Source organism: Mustela lutreola, chromosome 9 (assembly GCF_030435805.1).
Source record: "Mustela lutreola isolate mMusLut2 chromosome 9, mMusLut2.pri, whole genome shotgun sequence".
Lineage (NCBI taxonomy): Eukaryota > Metazoa > Chordata > Mammalia > Carnivora > Mustelidae > Mustela > Mustela lutreola.
Window position 1 is genome coordinate 144156516 of NC_081298.1, and position 27075 is coordinate 144183590.

Genomic DNA, 27075 nt, shown 5'->3' on the forward strand with positions numbered 1-27075 from the left:
ATCAAAATCGTTGAGAAGAACACAAGCATCAACCTCTTTGATCTCACCCACAGCAATTTCTTCCTAGAAACATCGCCAACAGCAAGGGAAGCAAGGTCAATAATGACTATTGGGACTTCATCAAGATTAGAAGCTTTTGTACAGCAAAGGAAACAGTCAACAAAACCAAAAGACAACGGACAGAATGGGAGAAGATATTTGCAAATGACATATCAGATAAAGGGCTAGTATCCAAAATCTATAAAGAACTTACTCAACATCCAAAGAACAAATAATCCAATCAAGAAATGGGCAGAAGACATGAACAGACATTTCTGCAAAGGAGACATCCAAATGGCCAAAAGACACATGAAAAAGTGCTCCATATCGCTCAGCATCAGGGAAATACAAATCAAAACCACAATGAGATATCACCTCACACCAGTCAGAATGACTAAAATTAACAAGTCAGGAAAAAACAGATGTTGGTTAGGATGTGGAGAAAGGGGAACCTTCCTGTTGGTGGGAATGCAAGCTGGTGCCGCCACTCTGGAAAACAGTATGGAGGTTCCACAAAAAGTTGAAGATAGAGCTACCCTATAAGTCAGCAATTGCACTACTGGGTATTTACCCTAAAGATACAAATGTAGTGATACAAAGGGGCATGTGCACCAAAATGTTTACAGCAGCAATGCCCATAATAGCCAAACTATGGAAAGAGTCTAGATGTCCATCAACAGATGAATGGATAAAGAAGATGTGGTATATATACAATGGAATGCTATGCAGTCATCAAAAAATGAAATCTTGCCATTTGCAACAACATGGATGGAACCTGAGAGTATTATGCTAAACGAAATATGTCAATCAGAGAAAGACAGCCATCATATGGTCTCACTGATATGGGGAACTTGAGAAACAAGACAGAAGATCATGGGGGTAGAGAGGGAAAATGAAACAAGGTGAAACCAGAGAGGGAGACAAACCATAACAGACTCTTAATCTCAGGAAACAACCTGAGGGTTGCTGGCGGGGGGGTGGGAATGGGGTGGCTGGGTGATGGACATTGAGGAGGGTGTGTGCTATGGTGAGGGCTGTGAACTGTGTAAGCCTGACAATTCACAGACCTGTACCCCTAAAATGAATAACACATTATATGTTAATAAAAAAGAAAAAAGAATATTTATGTGTGTGTGTATGTGTGTCTTGGTGTGGTTACTGAGTAAAGTCACAATGATTCCCAAGACGTTTAAACATTAAGGCATCCAAAATACAAGGATAAACTGCCACCGTTCACTGACAACTAAACAATCACAATACCCCCAATCCAATATGTATGAAAATTTCACCCAACAGTTATAAAAATTTAATATCTGCTCTTGAACTTTGCCAATTTAATGACACATATATACTTTCATAAGAAAGTAGGTTTTGAATACCAAGGGTGCTTGTGCAATTTTTTTTTTTAATGGAAGAGCATGGTTTTGAAAATGTGTAGCCCCTTGTCTTAAAAGTACAGTGTGGAGCAGAAATGGTCAACCCAACCAATATGCTTTGTCCCCCTTCCCCCAAAATAAGATGATGCCATCCAGTTCTTGTCATGTCCTAACCAAGGTTATCTCAGTCTTTCCAAGAGAGATCCAGGCCCCAGTAATAAAGGGTCTTCACAAAATCTCGTCCAACTTTGGGGGTCATCCAGTTCAACTCTGACATTTTATAGAGATGAAAAGTAGGGCACCAAGAGTCAAAGGAAGTTGCTCAAAACCACACATCAACTGAGGGTAAAAGCTGATTCCAAGTCACTGTCCTGAGCCCCACTCCCACAGGACCACATTATCTCTACAGCCAGCATCGGGTCATGTGCCTTCCCTGTCCACATCACACTTACCTTTAAAATGTGTTGTATCGATTTCTATTTGCGTTATTACTCCAGGGTGTGCCAATCGGAAAACTGCCCATTCACAGCCCGGAACAAGGAGAATGCCGTTCTCGTCATTCTGGAATCCAAAAGGAAGAAGAGAGAGATAAGCCAGCTTGGTGCCATTTGAGAAACTAATTCTGGAACCAGCAAGTGAAAAATGTTGACATGTACGTAGGATATTTCTTTTATCTCTTACTATAAAAGAGTGTTTCCTAGACCCTGATATGTAAATTACTTTCTGTGCTAATTGCCCCTTTGCCTATTATTCCTTAAATGCCTCATGTGGACTCAAGAGTTTAATGGGCAATTGGTAAGTTTTTATAAATTTCTTACATGACTTTCTATGTCAATTGTAAACTCATGTAGAAGGGTCTGTGTCTAACCATGCCCCGGATCCTCTAATAAATTTGTTTCGACCTTTCAGTGAAATTATGTTCTTGGTCAAATCCATACCAATATATGATCTGTCTCCAAACCTTAGTTTCTGACAACAGCGTTATGTTCATTTTCATTGGAAGCATTAATTGACATGGAAACTGACCCAAGAAAGGGGGTTTACAAGTAAGTTTTAACACAGAGAAAGGTGTTTTGTTTGCTTTTGTTTTGACTTTCGCATCTCACATTAGTCACTGACCAAAATGTTTAACAGCTGAGCCATCCCTAGGGTCCCAGATCCATCCCACAGCCACACGTCCCTGTCCCTTATCTCATTCAGGGACACGCAGATACCAAAAATGATTAAACTACTATTTTCTTCTCCAGGTCAACCAAAGAGTTTATCAGTGGGTTTTCTATCATTAAATTGTAGATCCTCACTTCTTTATTAAACAAATGGGGTTGGGGGATGCCTGGGCAGCTCAGTCTGTCAAGCATCCAACTGTTGATTTTAGCCTAGGTGGTGATCTCAGGGTTGTGAGATTGAGCCACTGAGGGCTCCATGCTCAGTGGGGAGACTGCTTAAGGATTCTTTCTCCCCCTCTCCCTCTGCCCTCCCCACATGCTCACTCTAGCTCTTTCTCATTCTAAAATAAATAAACAGGGGCGCCTGGGTGACTCAGTGGGTTAAGCATCTGCCTTTGGCTCAGGTCATGAACTCAGGGTCCTGGGATTAAGCCCCTCATCAGGCGAGACGAAGTCTGCTTCTCCCTCTCCCTCAGCCCCTTCTCATGCTCGCTCGCTCTTTAATAAATAAAATCTTTTTAAAATTTTAAAAATAAAAAAAATTGGACAGTGATGCAACAGGACAGGATGTGATTGTGACAGCGGGGAATCTGGAAAACACGGAGAACTACTTCTGGAACATTGCCTGAGGGGTTTCTGAAATAAGCATTTCCTTGAGGTAAGTTAAAACAAGATCTAGAAAACTTCACTGTGGCTGTTTGGGACTTCTTACTTCTAATACTGGAGGCCTGTCCAGCCTTCTCGCTGTCTCCCAGCCATCTGCCATGGACCTGGGCTTGCCAACTCCTGCCAAGAATGACATGGTTTAATGGGAATGTCACAGGATTTTATCTTAAATGTGAGAATGAATGCATTGGCATCATTAAATCACAGACCTCATGGTCCTGAGCATCACTACACAAACCATTTTCATTCAGCTTAATGTTTTGGTAAATTTGCATACAGCCAGAGGGTTGTAAGTTTTACTTTTCCCTTTAAGCCAAAATTAAGAAGGAAAATTGCTATTGATTTACTTCATATCATAAAGGCATCAAATCCTGTGGCTAGATGGTTAATCTCACCCACTCCTGCACTTCCTCTTAAATCATTCAGACTATGTGGGGTGCTTAATGCTGGTGCCCAGATGTCCCAAATAAAGGCCAGCTGCCAGAGCATCCTCTTACCTATCATATTGTTTGGATGCCCGAAGTGTGCATTGCTGAATCCTACACAGGCACCCCCGTGAGCGATGGCCACCAGGTCAAATGGTTCTTTGGGATCAGTTGCAGCCCAGTCTTTCTGTCCAGTACCATACACTCTAAGACGTGCAATTCCACCATCTGAGAAGGCAAGAGGCCATAGTTACTTCCTCCTTGAAAAGGTGGCTGCTTGTAGGTTGTCAACAACACAGCCCTCCACAACCTGTCCGCTCTGTTTCTCAAATACACCAACCCTACTGCCCCAGGGCCTTTGCACCTACCATTCCTTTGTACTGGAACAAATTTCCCAGCTCTCCAAAAGACTGCTTTTCTTAGGTCTCACCTTTAGTGCCATGATCTCAGAAAGACTTTTCCTCTCACTCTCTAGCTTCCTCTTTCCAGCTCTGCCTGGCTCTGCCTGATTCCCCAGGTTCGGTGTATCACCGCTCCCATATTTACTTCAGAGTTCAAGTCACAGTCTGAAATTAACTTGTCATTTTATTTGTTTAAGCCCCTGCTGATATCAGTCTCTCAGAACCAGAGTATAAAAATCTTTAAAAGCCAGAATAATGATCTATCTAGAACTGGTCCTGGCACATAGTAGGCGCTCACACTTTTTAAAATTAGATTAATAATTCCAAGAAGGTCAAAAGACAATCAATTGGGAAATTCACCATAGATATAATGTTTGATGTCACAAATTAGCATTGCTAAATCCTACACAGACTAATATGAACGTTATGTTTTTATTTTTATAACAACACGTTGCTTAGCAATACGATTGAGAATAGAAAAGATAACAGTCACAAAACCTGATCGCTTCTGAGAGCCACAGCAGCCAAGATTAGGCCTGCAGAGCAGAGAGTACCTGCCGACATCAACTCACATTATCTGATCCTAATAAAGTGAATGTTTTTATTTGTTAGACCAGTACTTCTGGACGATGGGAGCAAGCTTTGTATATAGAGCTTTTTCCCATTAATCAGGGTATTCTACTGAAACAAAACCCTATAAATTTTTACATGAAAAATTTGATGAAACTGAGGGATCTGAAAATTTTTCAGTAGAAGAGTCTTGACATTTACAATAAATAAAACCAGACTATGTTAGCATAACGCCCTAAAAATATACTAGAGGGAGCAATTTAGCAGAAACTAGCCTATGTCACCACTGCTCTGGTTCACTGGACATGGTGATCAACTTTGATGGTTTAGAAGATGCTTGTCTGTTGAGTGTAAAGCTGATTTGATATTTTTAAAAAATAAGGTTCTTCTTTACAGACTTAATATCTAGCCTCAGCATTAATCAAAACTATGAAAGATATTAGACACATCCCTCCATGCTCTGAGGGTGATTCACTTAAAGCAAATTGTTGTCACCCTACATGTCCCTTCAGGTTGTCCTACTGCTTTCTGCCCCTTTACACTTGGACCCCAGGAGAAAATATTTGCAAATCATATATCTGCTAAATAATATGTATCAGGATATATAAAGAACTCTTACAATTCAATAATAAAAAAAACAACTTAAGAATGGACAAAAGACACTTTTCAAAAAAACATGTTTATAAATACAGGTGTACACGTGCACATGCATATCTAAACATTTCCAAATGGCCAAAGTAAGGAACTGAAAACATGCTCAGCATCATTAGTCATTAGAGAAATGCAAGTTAAAACCACAGTGAGATTCCACTTCCCGTCCTCTCGGATGTCTACAACCAAAAAGTCAGTTAATGGCAAGTGTTAGCAAGGATGTGGAGAAGTTGGAATCCTTCATGCTGCTGGTGAGAATATAATAACGCGGTTGCTTTAGAAAACAGTCTGATAGTTCCTCCTACCAATTTAAAACACAGTTACTCCTTGACCCAACAATTCCAATCCTACATGTAAGCCCAAATAAGAAACTTGTACAAGAATATTGATAGCAGCATTACCCATAGGTAATGGGTTTCCAACAGGTGGAAACCCCAAATGCCCATCAACTGATGAACTGGGGAAACAATGTGGTTTCTCTGTGCTGTGGAATATTATTCTGCCATGAAAATGACAAAATGCTCCTAAGAATGTTACAACATGGATGAGTCCGAAAACCGCTGGTGAAAGACGCAAGTCACAAAAGACCATTTATTTTTGTTTTTGTTTTTGTTTTTGTTTTTGCTTTTGAATTATTTTATTATTTATTTATTTTTAAGTAATTTGTCCTGCTTCCTTTTTTTTAAATTTTTTCAATGTATTTATTTTCAGAGAAACAGTATTCATTATTTTTTTTAATTTTTAATTTTTAATTTTTTATAAACATATATTTTTATCCCCAGGGGTACAGGTCTGTGAATCACCAGGTTTACACACTTCACAGCACTCACCAAAGCACATACCCTCCCCAATGTCCATAATCCCACCCCCTTCTCCCAAACCCCCTCCCCCCAGCAACCCTCAGTTTGTTTTGTGAGATTAAGAGTCACTTATGGTTTGTCTCCCTCCCAATCCCATCTTGTTTCATTGATTCTTCTCCTACCCACTTAAGCCCCCATGTTGCATCACCACTTCCTCATATCAGGGAGATCATATGATAGTTGTCTTTCTCTGCTTGACTTATTTCGCTAAGCATGATACGCTCTATTCATTATTTTTTCACCACACCCAGTGCTAAGACCATTTACATGAAATGTCGAGACGGTCAAGCCTGTCAAGACAAAGTAGTTCGTGGTTGCTGAGGGCTGGGGGAGATGAGGGTTGATAGTAAGGGTACGGGACTTCCTTCTGAGGCGATAAAACCTTCTAGAACTGACTGTAGTGATGGTTGTACTTGGCTGTACATTTCCACGGACTTCATGCCATATATCAACGTATATTATAAACCACTGAACTGTGCACTTCAAGTAAGCGAATCACATGGAAGGTGGATCACATTACAATAGAGCTGCTAAAGAGAAGAAAGGGAGGGTCATCTGCACACACTGCTTGATCTGCTAGTGTGCCCAGCGAACTAGAAATCATTAGGAGATATTTAACCTCATACAGCTCAGTTCCATCACTTCCTGATGTGATGCCTTTTCAGTAACTACCAGTGGATGGTTGGGTTGGGACGAGAATTTCCTAGAGCACAGAAAAGGCAAATCATAGCCCTGAAATGTTAGAGTGATGAGTGACTTCACTCTGGAACACGCCCACATTAAGTAAAGAAGAACCAGAACGGCAGATGGGTCCACATCATATTTACCCGGGAAAATGTTGAGCCTTACGTGACTCCATCTCTGCTGAGAATCGACGGGAAAGTAATTGTGGCTGGAAGCAGGCTTTCCTGGCTGGAGCTCTGTCATGGGGACCAGGTGATTCCAGTCGTCGGACTTCAGCTAGCAATAGATATGTAGATGTTAGCAGTGGCTCCTGGGGACTCATCGTAGTACTCACGTGAGAATAAAAATTGATGACCAATGCCTCATAAAACACTTTAATAAAAATACTAATAAAGATTAAGTCCCAGGTTTGATAAGCAGATTAAAGGCCGGGGCGGGTTTTCATCCTGATTAAAATAGCCACTGCGTGAGCGGGGCAGGAGTGCAAGCAGGGAGCTTGGGAATGCAGGACAAGGTCTGAGATCCCCTCTGGGGATCCTTGGAAGGAACCGGAATAGTGACGCTAACATTCAGTAAAAACCGGGCCGTCCGGTTGACCAGTTGACCTGACGTTGTGACTGTTTCCTCTCCGTCCTCGCTCTTCAAACGGTGGCTGTTACTTATTTTCCAGTCTGTTGTGATCAACACTTTCGTAAAACACAGTATAAATTACTAGACAAACTAAAAAACAAGAATGTACCAGAACACAAGCCCAAGTTGTTGGTCTATCAGATTCATCAGGCATAAAGTCTACGTAAGAAGCACGTAAGCGGGGCGCCCGGCCGGCTCAGTCGGATGAGCCTCTGCCTTCAGCTCAGGTCACGATCCCGGAATCCTGGGATGGAGCCCTGCGTCAGGCTCCCTCTGTCCAAGGGGAAGCCTGCTTCTCCCACTCCCACTCCCCCTGCTGTGTTCCCTCTCTCGCTGTGTCTCTCTGTCAAATAAATACATAATTTTAAAAAAATAAATATGTAAGCTATTACTATGGATTTCCGTATTTATCTCATCAGAAAAGCCACCAGCGGACGAGCCCGGGGAAGCAGAGTGCCCTGAGACCCACTACTGCAGACCTCGCCCAGGCCACGTCTTTCCCTTGCACAGGGGTAGCACGAACCCCTGCAGAAGCACCTGCAAAGTCCCGCTGGGCCAGTAGATGAAGGCAGGTGCACCGGGCTGAATGCCGTGGCTGGTGCGCGGAGCCCGTCCCTCGCCACCCGGCCGCCACGACAGGCTGTCCCTCTACCCCCAGCCCCACAGAGGCGCACCTTGGCAACAGCCTCAAACTCCTCCGGCGTGGCCGCGGCTTCCGTCCTGGCGCCTCTCTGTGGGATTTCTGGTTGTTTATCTAAAGGTAGATTGACCAGTAGGGTTAGGGTTCGTGCTCGGAATCAAAGAGAATACACTCTCCTAGTGGGCTGTACGTTCATTTTCATTTTGCCAAATAACCCCAAAGATGACACCTCTCAACTCAGAGCACCAGATGACCACAGTAACGGACACAAGTTGAAGTTCCTCGCTATTTAAAACACTAAGTGACTTCAAGACGTCCTGCAAGGCGCCTGGGGGACACTTGCTTGTCAGAATAGTACGTGCCACTTCCAAGTCCAATGGCAACAAATGTATCATGACTAGAGGGTTTAGAGGTTGGATCAGTGGAAATTCCGGGGCATCGCCAGGTCAGTTCCCGAAGCAGGACTCCCCCCATGGCATCTTGGAGTTGACATTGGGGTGATATCTCAGACAATGGCTGGGCTTGGGGAAGGTACCTCACTGTTTGTCCTTAGTCATTTCCTGCCTCCAGAGTAGCATCTCTCTAGCATCCCCTAACTTCTCAGGATCCCCCCCCAGTCCTCGGGAGCACGGCCTGTCCTTCCACAGAGCCTCGTACAGGCCTGTGGACGCTGGGCTCTCAGCATCAATTTGCCAGCAGACATGATTTATCGTCCCTAAGTACAAGTATATACACACACATAAAGGTACCCGTTTCTAAAAGGACCAGCTGCAGATTGTGCCAATTGAAGGACCACCAACCCAGGCCTAACTTGCAGAGCCTGTCCGATTCATGCGGTCCAGCACCGCACACAGCAGCAGGGACCCTCTCCGAAAACCCCGTGCCTATGGCATCATTACGCACCCTGGGAGAGCCAAAAGGACGCTGGTGCCCCCCACCACCTCCGTCCACAGCGGGCCCAGACCTGGCTCCACACTGTCCGGTGTCCTAGTCCCTGCCACCCTCCCTTGCAACCTGCTCCCCAGACCTCACGGTGCCAGCCGGGCGCGCCTCTGCAAGGGGCCGGAAGAGGCTGGGGGTAACAACCCCCATCTCTGGTCGAGCTAAAAACCAGAACTCATAGAACCCTGCGTTGGGAATCCAAGTTCTACAGCTCGGTGGCAGTCAAGTGGCCTTGGACAAGTCGCTGGACCTGTGTGGGTGGGCGGTGCACAGCAGGGGCTGCCCCGGATGACCCCACCTGCCCCCTGTGCCCATCTGGGGGCCGGTGGTTCCCAGGGCACCTTCTTCCAAGTTGGCTGCTTGAATCGATATCCGAGGAGCATAATCGCCCATGAGGTAGGAAATGTCCACGTCAAAGCCCCGGATAATCCCTTGTATCCCCAGCTTGATGATGCACCAGTCGTGACCTGCGCGACAGAAACAAGGATGGCCCGGTCAGGTGAAACGTGTGCTCCAGCAGAGCTGAAGACCAGCAACAGCAGCCCCTCCTCCCACCACAGAAAAGTGCACACGGGAGAGGCTCCGCTGTGACCAAAACGTCTCCTGTAACATGGCCAAGTGTGGCCGCCGTGCCCCGCAAGAACCCGTGCTCCAGACTCGGCAGGACATACATAGGCCATGGAACCAGGGAGACCCGGTTCTGGTTCCAAAGTGAAAACTGGCCTCTCTGAACCCCGTTTCTTCAACAGCGAATCTGAGATGAGATCAACCATCCAGAAAGGTCAAGTGTGACTAGACCCCGCCCAGGCCTTCAGGGTGGACCTGGGCCTCCTGGAAACGGCACGCTTACCGTTACCGGGGGACTTCCTGTGCCCCGAGTCCCCAGCTTAGACTTAGCTGAAGTCTCAAAGTCTCCACGGCACCCGTCACCAGGTAATGCCTGGTTACTCACAGTCCCATGCAGACCCGCCTTTAAATGCCCAGACTCGCTGGAATCTGGTCACGTCAGGAGCACCTTAGAAGCACCCAGCATCTCTGCAACACTTGAGACAGACCCAGAAGAATCAGTTATTAGCCTCGTGCTGGGTCTGTTTGCTTTTACAAGCATTTCTTCAACTTTAAAAGGAGTATTTTGATTGGGCCTGATAAGTAGTGCTGAAGAGAAGTAGGTCCTTGGGTGACAGGAGGTGTGTGCCGTGGCAGAGGGACCTGTGTCCGATCCCAGCTCTTCTCCTGAGGGACGGGACCGGGGCTGAGGGAGTGAGGCTGCTTCCATGGCAGCCTCGTGGGGACAAGAGCAGCTGCCCCAAGGAACGGGGCTGAAGGCCCACCTCAGAAGCTCCCCGCCTGCTCCCCACAGCCTCGCCGACACTCGTGCACGCCCTCTTCCCGCTGCAGGGGCACAGGGGACCCCTTCCTGCATCGTCAGAGCTGGGGTTCAGGAGGGACCCCTCAGATACAGAGCGTTCCAAGGGCCCGCGACAAAGCCGAGCCGAGACGTGCACTGGCTTTCGGACCCGTGTTTAAGCCTCGCCGCAGTGAAAGACAGAGACGTCGCGTTACCTGGAGTCCTCCTCCTCCTGGTCTGCCACCCATCCAGCCGCGTCCCAGACTCGGCGCGCTCGTGTTCTCCGAAGCCTGGGCGGTCCGTCTGAAGCAGAGACGCAGCAGGCCACCGTCAACGCCCGCGGGAGGGCCGGGCTTCCCGCGCGAGCATTCCCGCCCCAGGGGGACAGGAGGGATTGTCACAGGTAAAAGCCAAGCGACCTAAACGCGTGTCAGCACAGGGAAGAGTTCCGGTGGGGTGAGGGACCCGGTGGTGGGCAGCGGGGGGCCGCCAGGCCGCGGTCCCTGGGCACGGGCAGGGCACGCACACTTCCGCGAGACCTGTCCCGTGACGTCAGGTGCTTTATCAGAGCATGTCTACAAATTCAAAACCGAACAGCAGTACCCCTTCCTCCAGGCGGACTTTCTGTGTATTTATAACAGTGAAAAGTGCTCGGAGACGATGTTGGTCTCAGGGCAGCGCTAATTCTGCACAGCGAGGCGCGGGGCTTCAGCTTCACCGCAATTTTTTTCTCAGGAAGGAGACTGTGCTGATGCGCACACGTGTGTGTTCTACGGCTATGCTGCACACACCCGTGTGCAGACACGCACGCGCGTATCGAACACGCACACACGCAAGTGTCATGGAGGAGAAGAGGCCCCGCTCTGCATCTCGTCCCCTGCGGAGCCCGGCACGTCACCGACAACCACACCTCACCACGTGGCGTGCGTCTTGTCGACTGCTTTGTGTCCGTGCGACATCCAGGAACTCCGTCGTGGGCGTCTAGAGCTCCAGCTCCTTCTCCTCAGGGCCACAGGTCACCCACATCTGGACGCTCGTATCACGGGCTCTTTAACCAGGTCCCCATGGATGGGCATTCCCGTGGGTCCCCCCTGCCCCAGACAACACTGGAATGGCTGTTTTCTACATATCTCTGCCTATTTATGCAAGTAGTACCAATCTGAGGGACAGCTAGGTCAAGGCGTGCGTGCATTCACGTCTCCTCTAGACAGACATGGTAAAACGCTAAAGCTGCGTGACCTAGAACAAGTAAATCAACATCTCCATTCTTCATTTCAGCATCATTTTCTCTGAGGAGTACTTTCACAGAGAGCCCCTGCCTTTAACGTGCTCTAGACCAGGCTAGCTCCTGCCCAGGAGAGTAACCCTGTCACCAGACCGACCAGAAGGCCAGCGACACGCAGAGCACAGCACCCTGGCCACAGCCAAGACTCCGGCTGCTGTCACATGCGGTGTGCGTGCGTGTGAACTCTGTGCACACCTGTGCTTATCCGCCCACTCGCAAGAATTCACCCCCCACAGCCAGTATAACAAGGTCACGGGATTCTAGCCAAGCCTCCATTTCTTCCCCTTATTGGTCAGTATTTGCTGGGGTTTTTGTCCATCTTTTAGTAAGCATGTCCTACACTTTTCAATTTCCTACAATTTCCAGACATTCGAGAGGCGTGCCAGCACAGGTCACAGATTGTGAACTGCACGTTCGACAGAGGACAATATACAAGGATCTCGGTAATTTCCCCGCAGAGCAACGCAGTCCCAAACCGCTATGTCAGGTGCAGTCCGTCTCCAGTGTGTCTGAGCCTGAGCCGGAGCTGGTCTCTCCAGGCTTCTGCTGTTCGAACTGCTCATTCCTGGTACACGTTACAGGACTCCCATCCCCAGTACTCCGGTGGATTCTAACCACTCAGATCACTCTGTGCCCACACTTCATGCCAATTTATGATACCTTTATGAGGTTTTCCGCAGGAGCAAAAAAGTCATCTGTTGCGAATAAAATCTAGACAAAGAAAGAAGATAAAATAACCATAAATTAAAAACCATTTTATTTCATGCCCTGGTGAAACATTATTGGACACAGTAAAAAGACATGTGCCGCTGCCAGGGGAGAGAAACAGCAGGTAATTAACCCAGGATGCTTGTAAAGGTCCAGACCTCGTCGCCCGCCTCCATCCTTCCTCCAAGCTGGTGTCCACTCTCTCCCGGTCGGACGCGGAGGCGCTAACGTCTTACGCTTGGTGAGAAAACCCACCAGCTCTTCTTTTCAAGAACGGGGGACACTGGGCTTTGTGACTGTCTCACTGGCAGAGCAGTGGCCCAGGACACGCCACAACCCCCCCCCCGCCCCCGTGGTTTGCCGGCTCACTGAAGGACGTCCTGATGGAAGGTTGGCCGATCATTTCTCAACCCCAGCAAGACATGCTGGAGAGTGAGGGCACTGCTGCTAATTGCACCAGGAAAACGGGTATAAAATGGATTTTCTGAACAAAACAGGCTGCTGTCATCCGTACCTCACCCAGGACCAGGGACGGCTGCTCTCGGTCAGCACAGGTTCCTGGGCAGCGGTCGCCGGGGGAGAAGGGACATCTGCCCCTGCCTTGGCGAGGCTGCTCCTCACGGACCCCACAACGGCCCCTGGGTGATACCATCAGACCAGCCCACCTTTCCTGCCAATACCGGGCTGTTGCCCACCAGGTGTAGGGACCCGAGCTGGTAGGGGGCACCGAGCTTTTGGTTTAATTCAGTGTAATTAGCCTATCATTGGTTTAGGGTGTGTTGTTTAGGAGACATTATCTTGTGTGCTACTGGCTTGCAAATTATTATTAGAAATTACAGTTTCCACAGAGAACCCATGTTAAATAAATGACCGTGTCCGTCTCTGAGCACAGCTCGCCTCCAATGAAAGGCCTGGTCTCTGACCCCCGCCCAGAACCTCAAAGGCAGGGGAAGACCTGGCAGTTTCGCAGTTGCTGGCTGTTTGGGACGCAAAGTGGAGGGGAGTCCCTGCAGTGCCGGGGTGGACCTGCCCGGAGCATGTGTCAGGGCAAAGCACAGGCGGGTGGACGCTAGAGCCCCTCGCCTGTCCAGATCCTTCACCGGCTCCTTGGCAGAAGCCCTCTGCGGGCACACGGGGCCTTTCCGACCTCCTGAGGCTCCTGCTCCCCAGCACCAGCTGACGACTTCCAGAAACACGAAACCAAGGAGCACGCAGTGCTTCCCCTGCCCAGCGTCCCCGTCTGCCTGGTGTCCCAACGGAAACCGCCCCTCACCCCTTTGCCGTGCTGGCTCCCTCTCCCGCTTGAAGCCTCCTTGGAGCAACACTCACCTGGATGGGCTTCCCCATCGCTTCCCGCTCCCTCGGGCTGCCCCCGGCCAGCGGAGATGCACTCCCCCGGCCCCTGCCCTTGCCTTGACTCCCAGGTCTGTCTCCTTTTTTTTTTTATTTTTTTATTTCTTTGCAGTGTTCCAGAATTCATTATTTATGCAGCACACCCAGGGCTCCATGCAGTCCGTGCCCTCCACGATACCCACCACCAGGCCCTCCCGTCTGCCCCACCTTCCCTCCAAAACCCTCAGCTTGTTTCTCAGAGTCCACAGTCTCTCATGGTCCGTCTCCCCGTCTGGTTCCCCCAACCCCCTTCTCCTCTCCATCTCCCCATGTCCCCCGTGATATTCCTTGTGCTCGAGTAAGCGAAACCATACGGTAACGGACTCTCTCTGCTCGCCTAGTTCGCTTGAGGGCGCGCCCCTCGCGTGTGCACGGCCCACGGCCCGCGCCGCGCCCCTTGCTGGAGCTACCAAGGTGGCAGGGTACACCTGCGCTCGCGGGCGGGGACCACGGATCAGCACCGAGAACACACGCAGGACAGAGAGCCCTTCACACGGACGCAAAATGTCTCTTTGTTCTAAGCTTAAAACCATGCTGCCTTTGCCAGAATCGTCACCAGTTTTTAAAAGATTATTTGGCATTTTTGAGTCTGATTCTTGCCGTTCTAAGCAGGTTCTCTGCAGAGGGGGCGTTGGTGCTCAGCGGGTGGGTACACGGACCCCTCGTTCGTCCACGAGACACCCCCCCACTTACCTTTCCTCCTACAGACTCACACGCCATGTCCACAAGCTGGGTGAAGTCTGGACCCCTGGCCAGTTTGCCCTCCCTGGGAGAGTCAGCCATGCCTCCTGGCAACGAGAAAGGAGGCTCAGTCAGCCTGGGTGAGAGGGTGGCAGGACGCAGGACGCGTGTGAGCGAGTGAGGCCCTCCCCCGGGGGATGGGGCACGTGCCTGCCCACCAAGGGTCCCTACAAGTGACTTTGCAACCTGGGAGGGAATTAGAGCCTGCTTTCCCTCTGAAGCACATAACAAAACTTAGAAAGGAATAATTAACATAACTTAACATAACATAACTTAGAAAGGGATAATTTGCTTTCAAAGTGTGTAGTTAGATCCATTCAAAAAACATTTATTTGAGCAATTAGGAGGCAGGCCCTGGATAGAAATGGGGTGCAGAGGCGAATGCGTGCCCTGCCTGCAGGGGAAACAGACGCCCCCAGACACCCATACAGAGCAGTGTCCTGGAACCTTCCGAGACTAAGGCACAGAGGTCACTCCACCCAAGGGGATGCAGGACCCTTTGCTACATCACGAGTGGGGCTAACATTACTCAATCCAACGCACACTTACTTTGAAATTGAGAACACAGAGATTTGGAGAAGGGCAGAGGTGTGGACGGGGGAGTCGGGGCTGGCCTGGCAGTCGCCCCTCTCCTACGCCAGTGGATGCCCGCCTTGTTCCTACTGTTTTTCCGCCCCTCATATGGTGAAAGGAGAAAGCCCCACAAAAACTAGTGTCTCAGTAAGATCCGCTCACAACAGAAGAAATGGAAATGGTCGATGGACATGAGAAGTCAACTCTCTCCCGAAATCACAGGACGATGATGATTCAGACAATGGCAGCTTTCCTTATGACACTTGTGGACACTTTTTGTAGCAATCGCACCCCAGGACCTGCTCTCGGCAGTGGGAGCTGGAGCGACGTCTGCGCTGATGAGCTCCTACAGCTCGGGAAGCGCCGGCGGCTCCCCGCTGTTGCCCTCACAGGCCTCCCTGAGCTGCTCACGCCGAGTACCCCCCCCACTTACCCCGGTGGCCTCACACTGTCTCCTGGCTTCTAACGGCACTCCCATGACGACTGTCCCCAAATGCATATCGCCCTCCTGGATTTCCACCTGCCCACTCCGCCTGTCTCCCGGATGTGTGACCGCGTCCCCGGGCCAGCGCGCCTCCCACAGGGCTCTCATCTCCCGCCTCCCCTGGACGCCCCCGTCCTCCAGCTGCTCACGCAATCTCAGGATCACCTCCCCTGTGTCTCCTCTTCCCCTTAGACCTCGAATCCTACTTATCCCAACATCACGTCGGCCCAGAAGTTGGATCCAGAACCCGGAAACGGTAGAACATGGCCTTTCCTTCCGCATCACCCCAGCAGGAGGGCAGAGCGTAAAGGCGCGGATGAAAAAGGCTGGCCATGGCCCGAGGGCTGCTGTCGCGGGTGACGGCACACGCACGACGGGCCCGAGAAGCCTCCTCTCCTTCTGAACACACAGAAATCTTCCACGGTGAAATTATACGCGTTATATGCCTTATCCACACAGAGAGAGAATGGGGCGTGGGGGGCATCGTCATCTCTCTCCTGGATCACTCGCGCACCCCAGCTGGTCCCTGCAAACTCCCCTCCCTCTGGTCCCCGGGGCCACCCCTCCCTCGCGGCAGCCGTCGCCCCCAGCAGGACACCAGCGCCACCTTTCTCAAACTAGAGGGCCCCTGTCAAACGGCTGGCGGGTGTGGCTCGCCTTCCAGCCAGAGTAAGAGCCGGTGTCCCTCAAGGTCCACAGGGCGCGACCCCCGACTCGCCCGTCCCAGCCCCGGGTATGTCCCGCCCCCTCTGCTGGAAGGTTCTTCCTGGGGTTCTGCACAGGCGCCCTCACCTCCCTTCAAGCCCGTGCTGCACGATCACCTTCTCAGTAAGCCTGACGCCCCATTCACAGCGACATTCCCACTCTCCAGCACCTCCCACACCCCGAACCCATCTACCTCTGTTTCCACAGCAGACACACATACTGTGTAATTTGCTTGTCATTGTCTCGTCCGCCTCCCCCAGTGAGACGTGAGCCCCATGAGCACAGTGATCTCCGTCTGGTCCACGGACACTGCCCTGGGGCTTGGAACATGGCCCGGCACGTGCGAGATGCTTAGTAAATATTTCCTCCATACATGAGTGAATGAATAATGTTTTCTAACTCATTCCGTGTTTTAAAATACTGCTTCCCTCACTGGACTAAAATCTTCCTGAGGATGAAAAGGTGCCGGAGAAATCTGCTGACGTTGATCATGAGTTTTCAGTAAAATCATACACAGTGCGTGGGGTTTCTCTCTTTTAATCCGCAGAATGCTGAGATGCCGGTATTGCTGGCATCTTACAAATGAAGAAACGCGCCTTTGAGAGGCCAAGTGAAGTGTACAGACCACACATCTGGGAAGGGTGCCACGGTTCCAACCCAGATGCGCCTAACTTTGTTCGACATATGAAAGCCCTTAGCACAGTGCTGGCCTACGGGGACAACACAGACGGCGAGTGAGGCCGTTCTGCAATCGTGTGCACCGTCCTGTGACGTTCAGGCCCTGGGCCAAGGCGGGGATTACACCTGCTCCTCAGGGGCTGACAGCCGCGGGCAGGACACGGACACGACAGCGGGCAGTGCTGGTGATCAAGACGGCAGTGACGCCCTTATAGCACGCCGGGACCTCGGGGGCCCGGGGGCTCCCACTGGGAATGGACTCCTGAGCCAGGACTCAAGGAGGAGGGGCAGGGGAGACACGCAGGGAGGGGAGGCTGCGGGACCCACGAGCTAGAGGACAACATCTGTCCGCACCTGCCCCATCCAACCTAGAAGCTACTGGCCGTGCGTGGCCATCTAATACATCTAATAATGTAATTATACAATTTCATTATAATTAAATAAATCTAATAAAATGAACAGTGCCGTTTTCCCTCGGACTAGCCACGTTTTGAGGGCTCGGGAGCACACGTGGCTTCCATGCTCAGTGGACTCGGGAGCACACGTGGCTTCCACGCCGTGGAGTACACGCAGAACAGTCCGTCACAGAAAGCTCTACTCGACTGTGTGGGGACGTGCCGGGCTTCCTCTCCACCACCACGCACGGAGGCCGGACCACGAGTCAGATACGCGCCCCACACAGCCTGCGTCTAAGGCTCCTGCGTGGACCTCACTCTGCCACGGCCGGGGCAGCTCGTCAAAGCCGAGACGTGGCAGGTTTGTTCTGTCCCGGCTCAGGCTCGGCCGGGCTCTCCAGCGGCCCCACCTGGGCTCAGGACCTCCGAGCTGGGGGCCAGCCCGCCCAGTGCCAGGTCCGCACCTGTGGGCCACGTGGGCTTTCCCCCGACGGCAGCGCAGTAACCGTCCCGTGTCCCCGACAAGATCACACGGAGCCCAGCCAGCCATGGATGCTGGACAAAGCCTTCTCGCATATTTAATTTTCTTGAATAATCCCGTGACATCTGATTTACCTGGTCATTCTTTTGAAAAGTCCCCATTTTCTCCCTGGCAGTTGCGGCGAGCTCCATATGCAGCAGGACGGAGCTCGCTAACATTCCGCCAAAGCCAACAGCTTAAGGCCCCTCTCCCAGCTACCCAGCTGGACAGAAAACGCCGGGTGTTCTGGCAACACGGGGCAGGTGCCTTGCGAGTCTTGTCATCCTGCCTCCCTCCTCGCCAGAGCAGCGGGAAGGGGCATTCTTTTCACGCCTGCTGTAGTCCATCTTTTTCTTCACTGTGCCTTGGGTGACCTCCACCAAGAAGTGCACGCAGCCGCCATGGACCAGAGGCTGCAGATGCGCGGGGAAAGAGCCAGACAGACGAGCATTTTCCACATTTCTCAAAGGGATCAGTGCTCCCACCCCCAAATCCTGACCCTCAGATTTAGGCAGTCACTTCAGCACTTCCTTAAAACACAAAACAAAACAAACAAAAAACCCTGCTCCCTTCTGCAAATGAATGTTTCCATTTTGCAAATAAATAAACTCGCAGCTCTCAAGAAAGCACCAACTTCAGGGTCAGGGTCGCAGTGCCTTCTATGGTGCAGGCAGCGAGGCAGGGCCTTCCCAGCCCCAGTGTCTGTGGTGCAGGCGGCCCCAGGGGAACCCGCAGGGGGAGGCCATACAGCCTGCTCCTCAAACTGGATGAACACGCTTTCCTGAAGCCCCTTAGTGTGCAGGAGCATTTGTTGAAGAGCCCCGCAAACCAGCTGGAGATTTTCAACGCCAATGTTTGCTTTTCCAAGTGAAACCCGGCGTTCGGACCCATCTGTTTTTGGTTTGTGAATTCGGTTTGGGGCAGAGGTTTCCCCCGGGCTCCTGCCTTGGCCTTCCCACCGCCCCCATGTCCCGGCGCTTCCCCCCAGCCTGCACGCTCGCCCCGAGCTGGGGCGCCAGCGGAGGCGGCACGGCTGCCTCGGGACACAGTCGCGCAGACACCTCCAACATTCTCTTGCTAAAGCTCCACTTGTGGCCACGAGCCGGCGGCCACGAGCTTCGCATGTGTTTCTCTGAGATAACGCAGAAACCAGCCCTCCCCGCACACAGCAGACGCGCCACCAGAGATAAATGGGCAAGGAGCCCAAACCCCTGGACTGGTTCATAGAAACAGCAGAGAGGGGAGGGCGCAGGTGAAGTTCAGCACGATGTTCTCTCCTGCTGTTCACACCCTCCCCGACCGTACCAGAGGTCAGGCCTGCAAGTAGCAGAGACCATCCCTACCAGGCCCAAAGTGTGCAGAAGGCGTAACACTGGCCGGGTATTTTACGGTTGTGCTAAGATGGGGACCATTTGCCACACATCGTATGCAACTTCAGGTCCAATGAAATATAAAACTCAGCTTCTTGGTCGCACCGGCCGCATTTTATGGGCTCGGGAGCCAGGTGTGCCTGGGAGCTTCTACACAGAGCAGCCCAGAAGAGCGATTTCCATTGCTGGAGAAGCTTCTAGCAACGGTCCCCACTGTAGGGAGCACCATTGTCTTAATATCCCTTTTTATTAATTTAGACACAACGTTCCGCGATCTTAGAGCTCTTTGGCGGCCTCTTGTCAGTGCCGGAACATGCTGACCCAGGCCAGCCCGTCTCTTTGGCTCCCTCATGCCTGACCCCGTGACAAGGGACTTCACACAGCAAGGGGGATCTTGCAGGCGGGATTGTGTTCACAGATCCCGGGGCCCACGGACAAGGGCCGCTCCGCACCCTCGAGCAAGCAGGAGAGAAAACGGAGTCATCGGATCCTTGAGGGCAGAGGCTGTGGCACCATCAGCTGTGCCCATTTTAAGGGACACACAGAGGTGCACCTGGGACACTCACTAGAGCCACCGGGGACCCCAGGCCAACCCTGCTGTCTGGGAGCATCCAGCCCGACCCGGCAAAGGCCCGCCTGACCCGTCTCGGGCCATCCTGGCCTCCCCGCGGCGGAACACCGACAGCACCCACTGGTCACCTGGAGGCCTGTCCACCAAGCTGGCGCCTCCACTAAAGGTCTGGGTCTGGTTGCAGTTGGGTCCTGCCACGCTTTCCCTAAAATAAGTGTAACAGCATGAGACGGGCGTCCGGAAGACAAGGGGCATCTTGGGTCCCAACCCTGCCTCCTCGCCTGCTTTCCTGCCTCATACCTGTTCTCCTGCCTTCCTCACGACAGCTGGGGCGTTACTTGTGATCACACCCATTGCAGAGATGCCCAGAGAGGCCGGGCGTTTGGCCAGTGTCACACGGCAATGAAAGGGGCGGGGACGGGTTTCCAGGGGCCTGGGGAGGAAGCCACAGACCCACCCCTTCGTTAACGATGAAGAAAACAGCACTGTCTTCACTGTCTCCCCAGGAGCTGCATAATTCCTTATGTGTGTTCTCCAGACACTCTGGAAGGCCAGGATAGGGTAAGTTTCTCCACCCCAGGATACACATGTGAGGAAGAAAGCAGAACGACCCCACAAGCCAGCTCTCACACTCCTGCGGATTCATGGGAGACCACAGACGCACCCGTCCAAAGGGACGAGTTCTCGGGTTTACAGCCGCATCCTTTATGACGGCCGAGATAAGGAGCAGCCCGGTGTCCGCCGACTCACGCACGGAGAAAGGAGATGTGCTGTAGACACACAGTGGACTGTCACTCAGCCATCAGAAAGAATGAAGTCTTGCCACTTGTAAGGACACGGATGGGGCCGGAGAGTACTCCGCTGAGTGAAGTTAAGTCCGTCAGAGAAAGACAAGTATCATATGGTTTCGCTCATGTGGAATTTAAGGAAGAAAACAAACGAGCAAAGGGAAAAGAGAGAGAGAGACCAACCCAGACACAGACTATTACCTACAGAGACACACGGACGTCCCCAGAGGCGGGGGGGGGAGCAGGTGACGGGGATGGAGGAGACAGGGTCGTGAGCCGCAGTGGGTGATCCGTGGGGCTGCTGGACCCCCATGTTCTACGCCTGAAAGTAACGTAACACCGTGCGTTAACTTTCCTGGAATCTCTTTTAGTGTGCCAAGGAAAAGAGGGGACCCCTCCCATGCGGTTCCAGAACACTGTGCAGGCCTGACCACACACCGCACCCCGGCTGCACGGAGGGAGCTCGCGGTCTGTGTCTGGGTTTCTCTCCTGAGCCACGAAGCCCGAACGTGTCCCTCACGGCCCAGGCTCCAAGTCCTTGGGGACTTGTGGGGAAGCAGGTCCTCTGCCTGGCCGTGGGAGCTCACAGCTCGGCACCTTGGGTGGCGTGGGCTCACCCAGCTCTGCTCATCTCCCCAGCCGTCCACTGTGTCCTGCCGTCCTGTCCACGGGGCGGACAAGGTCTCTGTGCGGGAGGGAGTGCCCGCCGGACCTGACCTTCCCTCACCCAAAGGCGCCTTCCACCCGCACCACCCGTGCGTCTACTTCCAAGTCTGGGTGTTTAAATGAGGCTTTCAAAAATAATTCCTTGTGAGGGAACAAGATCCCCTCTGAAAGGGGCAAGCCATGAGTGTGCGGGAGCATTTTCTACAAGTCGCATCAGATTCGTCCGCCGTGAGGAGCCTGAGGACAGTCACCTCTGGAGAGCGGGCGATCATTGTCTTTCTGACGGAGAAAGTATCATCCTGAAATTCCACACGCTCAGGCGCCGCTCACGCTCTACTGTCCCCTCGGGATTTGCCTTAAAAGACAAGACGTGTGGAGGGTGTGCAGGACGGCAGGAGAGTAGGACAGCAAGCCGGGCTCTGCCCATAGGTGTGGGACCGCGGGAGCAGATTTTCTGCGACCCCCAGCGACCCACTGCACCTGCGGGGACTTCAGTGAAGCTTCGGCCAGAAGTGTGAGGTTTTTGGAGATAAAAGGAGTTGATTCATATTTGGCATAAAACCAGAGGGAGTTCAAGCAGCAGCGGGTGCAGCTGGCGGGCAGAAAGCCCAGGCCAGGCTCCCAGCGCGGCGCTGCAGCTCTGCTGTGGGCAGGACACCAGCTTGTTTCACCCCTGGACCAGCTCTGCAAAGACCCATGACTCACGGGGGTGCTGGAGGAGCAGGGGTGGGGAGGGGAGCGCGGGGCGTAGAGCAGGGCCCAGCCTGGCATCACGGGCCATGGGGTCTGGAACACCCCCAACCCGGCACCGGTCCCACGCCCGCCCCGCGCTCCGTGGACGCTGCTGGCCCCGGCCTTACCTATGGATGCCATCAGAGGCTCATCGCGCTGAGTCCCTCCCTGGCCCGTTCCTCCGTCACAGACAGCTTTAAAGCAGGAAGGTGTGTCTGAGCGGCACCCAACCTCACGCAGCACCCCAAGTTCAGTGTTCAGCACCCGGTTTCCTGCTCCCCACAAGCCAGCCAGGGTCCCATGGTGCTCACTGCTGGCCAGGAGGAAGTTTAGAGGGGCCTCACCCAGCAAGACAGAACTTCCCAGAGACTGGCCGAGCCTCTGTGATGTCACAAGGGCTGGGGGCGGGGGCTCGGCCATGGAGCAGCCCTTCCCTGGAGAAGTCAAGGGAGTCTCTGCAGGGACCTCACTGGGGGCACACAGCCAGGCCTGATCCCCCACAAGAGCCCATCCCCACTGGCCTGGTCCTGAAACACCCCCTCAGCCCAGCCGGGACAGGACGGCCAGTGCCGTGTCTCTGAGCCTCCAGCAAATGCACGGATTCTGCACACACAGCCACGGTTCGAGAGAGGACAGCCTCTGGGGGACTTGACAGGGAAGGACCCTCAGTGCCCAGGAAGAGGCGGATGCACGCGAGGTTCACATGATTTAAAGGACTCCGTGGACCTTGATGAGAGGGGCCCCGCCTCGTGGAGTGCAGCAGACGCCGGTCCCTGCCCTGGAGCCCACGGTCTAGAGGAAGAGCTCTCCGTGAGGCGGGAACAGCACAGTGGCCCCAATGTGCGCGGTGCCCAGCGGGTGGCATTGTCACTCCACCCTGCAGGGCAGTCATGTCCGGGTCCACAGATGGAGAAACTGAGGCTCAGGAGGTCGGAGATTCATGCAAGGTCACTTGAGTCATGAGCGGCTGAACAGGAGCAGGAGCTCGGCTCGTCCACCCGGCACCGGCACCCGGCCTTGGAGGCCTGGGGGCTGGCAGTGCGGTGTGGACGTCTGTCACCATCCTTTGTTTCGTCACCAGTTTGGCCTTCCCTTCTCCCCTCCTGCACCCCCATCCCTGATGTGGAAAGCGCGCCCCCTCCAGGTACTCCCCAGCCTCTGGTTGGTGCCCAGGTCCTCAGGTCCGTGCGGACACGTCCGTCCAGCCGTCCAGGGGGAATTCTTAAGAACACAAGCCACATCTGTGCCTCTGTCCATAGCGGCAGACCCTGTACTGAGGTTCTCTTCACCCGTGACCTGAGTCGAGCACAGAGAACAGCCAAGAGGGATACTCGGGGCTCAAGAAGGCTGCGGAGCCGCCTGTCCGCACCTGGAGCCCAGCTCCCTGAGTGTGGAGCGCGTCCGCGCCGCGGGACAGCCGCTACGGTGTAGGTTCTGACTGCAGATCTGGGAGGCTCCGGGAGTCTGGACCTCTGCACGTGGCAAGGCGGTGCCGGGCGGCAGGTCCAGGACCTGGAGAACAGGGTGTTGTGAGCCACACTGTCCGGCCACTAGCTACTTAAAATCAAATCTAAAGTTGAAGTTAAGGGGCGCCGGGGTGGCTCAGTCTGTAAAGCGTCTGCCTTCCGTTCAGGTCATGATCTTGGGGTCCTGGTTTCGAGCCCCGCATCAGGCTCTCTGCTCAGCCAAGAGTCTGCTTCTCCCTCTCCCTCTGCCCATCCCCCGCTGTGCTCTCTCTCACACTCTCTCTCCTTCTCTCTCTCAAATAAATAATAATAAATGAAAATAAAATTTAAGTTAATTTAATAGAAGTTGAATTAAATTTAGAGTCTACGTCCCCTGCCTCACTCAGCTCCACGTGCTCCATGCCACATGCGGCGACGTGGAAACCGAGCCCTCCTGGCTTTGTGCCCGTGCTTCTCGACGGCGCTGTGGGGGGGAAGACGAGAGCCAGCACAGCAGTGGTCCCAGAGCCCGGAGCTGGATGGAGCCCGTCGGGGCCATGGGAGCGGCGAGAGCAGACCCTTCACCCAGAGGCTGGAGTTGAGAGTCGCCCGCGGCGCACCTCAACAGCAGCCCCAGAGGAGCCGAGGCCGGAACCAGCCAGCCGGCTCAGCTGCTCCCACGTTCCTGAGCCACAGAACCCGTGCAAGACAGTACACAGCTGCCGGCTTGTAGGGTTGTTTGTGACCTAGCAGTGGGTAACTGACCCCCACGAGGGCCCCTGATGGGGGATGACAGGTAGAAAGGTTTGGGGCCAGGGTGGCCCACGGCAGCGAGAACGCGGACTGCAGGCGTGGGCTCTTCCTGCTTCGGGGTGCTGTCTCTGTGCCATCTGCGCCCGTGGATGAAGCAGGCGGGGTGTCTCTCGGGGTCACCGGGGCTGGGCATGGCCCCACAGGCACGGCCTGACACGGGCCAGGACACCACAGCCAGAAGCAGCCCACTGCCCCTGAGCCCCAGCGCGATGCTAGAAACGTCTGCCTTCACAACCCACCTTGTGCCTCAACCTCCTCCCAGACCCTGACTTTGAGCGGCAGGACCCACCGCAGCTCACAGCGCCTGCTGCACCTTCAGACAGAAATAAAGGACCTGATCCAGGCTGCAGCGCGCGTCCCCTCGGGGCTCCTCCCTCCTGTTCACGCGCACCAAACTCCGACTGACCACCTGCAAGGTCCCTCCTGCTCCCACTGTCCTGTCGGGACATACCTGCCCTTTCCCTGTGGGTGGCAGGTTGCAAACGTGGCCACAACCGTCCAGATCCCGCTGCGTCTTCTCATACCCCATGTGGCCCCTTGAATCCGGACGCACCTTCGCACGTAGCTATAGAAGGTGACAGAGCCACATCGTTCCTGCTCAGGGCTTGGGCCTCAGGCAGCCTTGTGGGCCCACTCCTGCTTTCTGGAACTGCCACCTTGTTCACACCCCGGGGCTGGTCACTTGAGGATGAGAATCCTGGCCTGCCCACCAAGGCGTGACTGCTTGGGCAGCTGCCAAGAGACAGGGGAGCCCAGCCGTGACCAGAAGAAACACCCTGCTGTCCCAGCCCAAATGGTTGACCCCTAGAATCATGGGGAATGGGTAAAAACATAGTTACTATTTGAAGTCACTGAGCTCTGGGTGGGCCGTTGCACGGCACAGACAAACCGATACAGCGCATTCGGTTTATGCTCGTACTTGGAAAGCAGTATTCCTCCACCAGAGATACTGAAAACTCTGTGCTTTGCTTTCCCAGCCTCCTCTATAGCTCGGGCACAGACACCAGCCGCCACGTGTGGGAGTTCTGTGAAATGGCTTCTCTGGATTTGTGCAGGGCACAACCTGTGCAGCTGCACAAAATGGCCCCAGGACAGTACGTACCCACACAGACCTGCCCTCCAGACTCTGGAGGTGAGCCAGTGAGATACCAATGCAGCTTGTATGGCAAGAGCAGCAGCTGGGTCCTTCTGCAGCATGATTCATGGGCTCTGTTCCCTTCTACATGGTCCCCAATGGCTCTCCAGTCTTTCCAAAATTCCTGTGAACTTCCAAAAACCTTTCAACGAATCCCCTTTCTGCTTAAATTAGCCAGACTCTGATTTTCTTGCTTACGGCTAAGAAACACCTCCCACCCTTGGTTCGGATCTGCTGGATTGATGTGGGTAACGCCTGGTGACTGTCCCTCGGTCCTCACCTGCCCACCCAGTCCCCCAAGGAACTAGGGTGAGCACGCTGTCCAAACAGCCCCAGGGGGAGCCGGCCGGCCGGCCGGCACAGGCAGACAGCGAGAGTCGTTGCTCAGGTCTGAATGAGGCAGGAACAGGACACTATGCTGCCCCGGGAAGAATGATGGACAGTCTCACGACACCAGTCAGGGACCCGAGCCTGCCCCCACAGAAACGCCCCGGTGTCATCTTCCCGGCCTGGACCAGGCTTTGTGCGGGGACGCTGGGACCGGAGATTAATCCTATCCCCTTCCTAGAGCGAGCTCCGCCGCCGCCTCCGACAGTCAGAACCACCGATCCTTCCCCGGAGTGGGCTTTTTTTGTCCGTCTAGATGGCCGCCACCGCCCTGGGGACGTGGAGGAGGAACCACGCGGCGGAGGGTCTTCTGAAGGACATGGCTCCCCTGGGTCCGGGGGCCAGAGCCCCTCCTTTCCCTGCCTGCCTGCCCTTTGTTCCGCAGCGTCTCCCCCGGCCTCTCACTGCTCCCTCCTCTCTAGCGCGCACACGCATACGCATGTGCACATATGCACAGCCATGCGCACGTACGCACAAGCACGCACAAGCACGCACAGGCGCACGTACGCACAAGCACGCACATGCGCACGTACGCACGAGCATGCACATGCGCACAAGCACGCACAAGCACGCACATGCGCCCCCATTCGCACGTACGCACAAGCACGCACATGCGCATCCATGCGCAGGTACGCACAAGCACGCACATGCGCACCCATGCGCACGTACGCACAAGCACGCACATGCGCACGTACGCACAAGCACGCACATGCGCACACGCACACCCCATCCTAAAGAGCCCCCCACCCCCAGCTTCTGTGTCCTGCCGACTCCCCGCGCTCCCGGCTGCAGACGCATGGCCTCCTCCCGCCGCTGGATGGCAGCGTGGACCCGCGGGTCTGCAGCCCCACCAGCTGCCTGGGCTGGGCTCCCTCCTCCACCTCCGCCCACGCTTCCAGGGCGGGGGCTTGAAGGAGCAGAGCTCCGTGCTGTCAGCGGCACCTCATGAATCCCGGCTCTCACCCCAGCCAGGAACCTCCCCCCTGCCCTGGGAACAGGTCCCTTGTTGAGAAGTCGGGGATGAAGTTAGGAGCAATGATCTGCCTTCTGCCCCGTGGTTGATCTCCTATCAGATTTGCTTTGAGTGGGCATCAAGGCAGGACAGCCACATGCAGGAGGCGGCAGCAGGAGCTGGACCCGCTGAGCTCCCTCCCGCTTCTCCAGAGTTGGAGGGGACAGGAGAGCTCAGAGGGATTGCCCTCTGCTCCCCTTGCCTCCAAGGTGGGGAGGAGACCCCGAGGGGCCGGGGCTCCCCCGGGACAGCACACGAGCCAGGAGAGCCCATGAGA

At 53.6% G+C, this 27075-nt stretch overlaps 1 protein-coding gene across 1 annotated transcript in view; it reads right to left on the reverse strand.

Moving 5' to 3' along the window:
- ALLC (allantoicase) overlaps window positions 1-22441 on the reverse strand; it is a 29509-nt gene extending 7068 nt beyond the window's left edge. The window contains exons 1-10 of the mRNA XM_059132758.1: window positions 22135-22441; window positions 14477-14571; window positions 12344-12394; window positions 10614-10701; window positions 9392-9517; window positions 8143-8222; window positions 6982-7114; window positions 3745-3900; window positions 3294-3367; window positions 1868-1976 (exon numbers count right to left, since the gene is read on the reverse strand). Of these exons, the coding sequence (XP_058988741.1) occupies window positions 1868-1976; window positions 3294-3367; window positions 3745-3900; window positions 6982-7114; window positions 8143-8222; window positions 9392-9517; window positions 10614-10701; window positions 12344-12394; window positions 14477-14571; window positions 22135-22426 (1204 nt within the window). The 5' untranslated portion in view covers window positions 22427-22441. The remainder of the gene's footprint in view (window positions 1-1867; window positions 1977-3293; window positions 3368-3744; window positions 3901-6981; window positions 7115-8142; window positions 8223-9391; window positions 9518-10613; window positions 10702-12343; window positions 12395-14476; window positions 14572-22134) is intronic.
- Between the last annotated feature and the right edge of the window lie 4634 nt (window positions 22442-27075).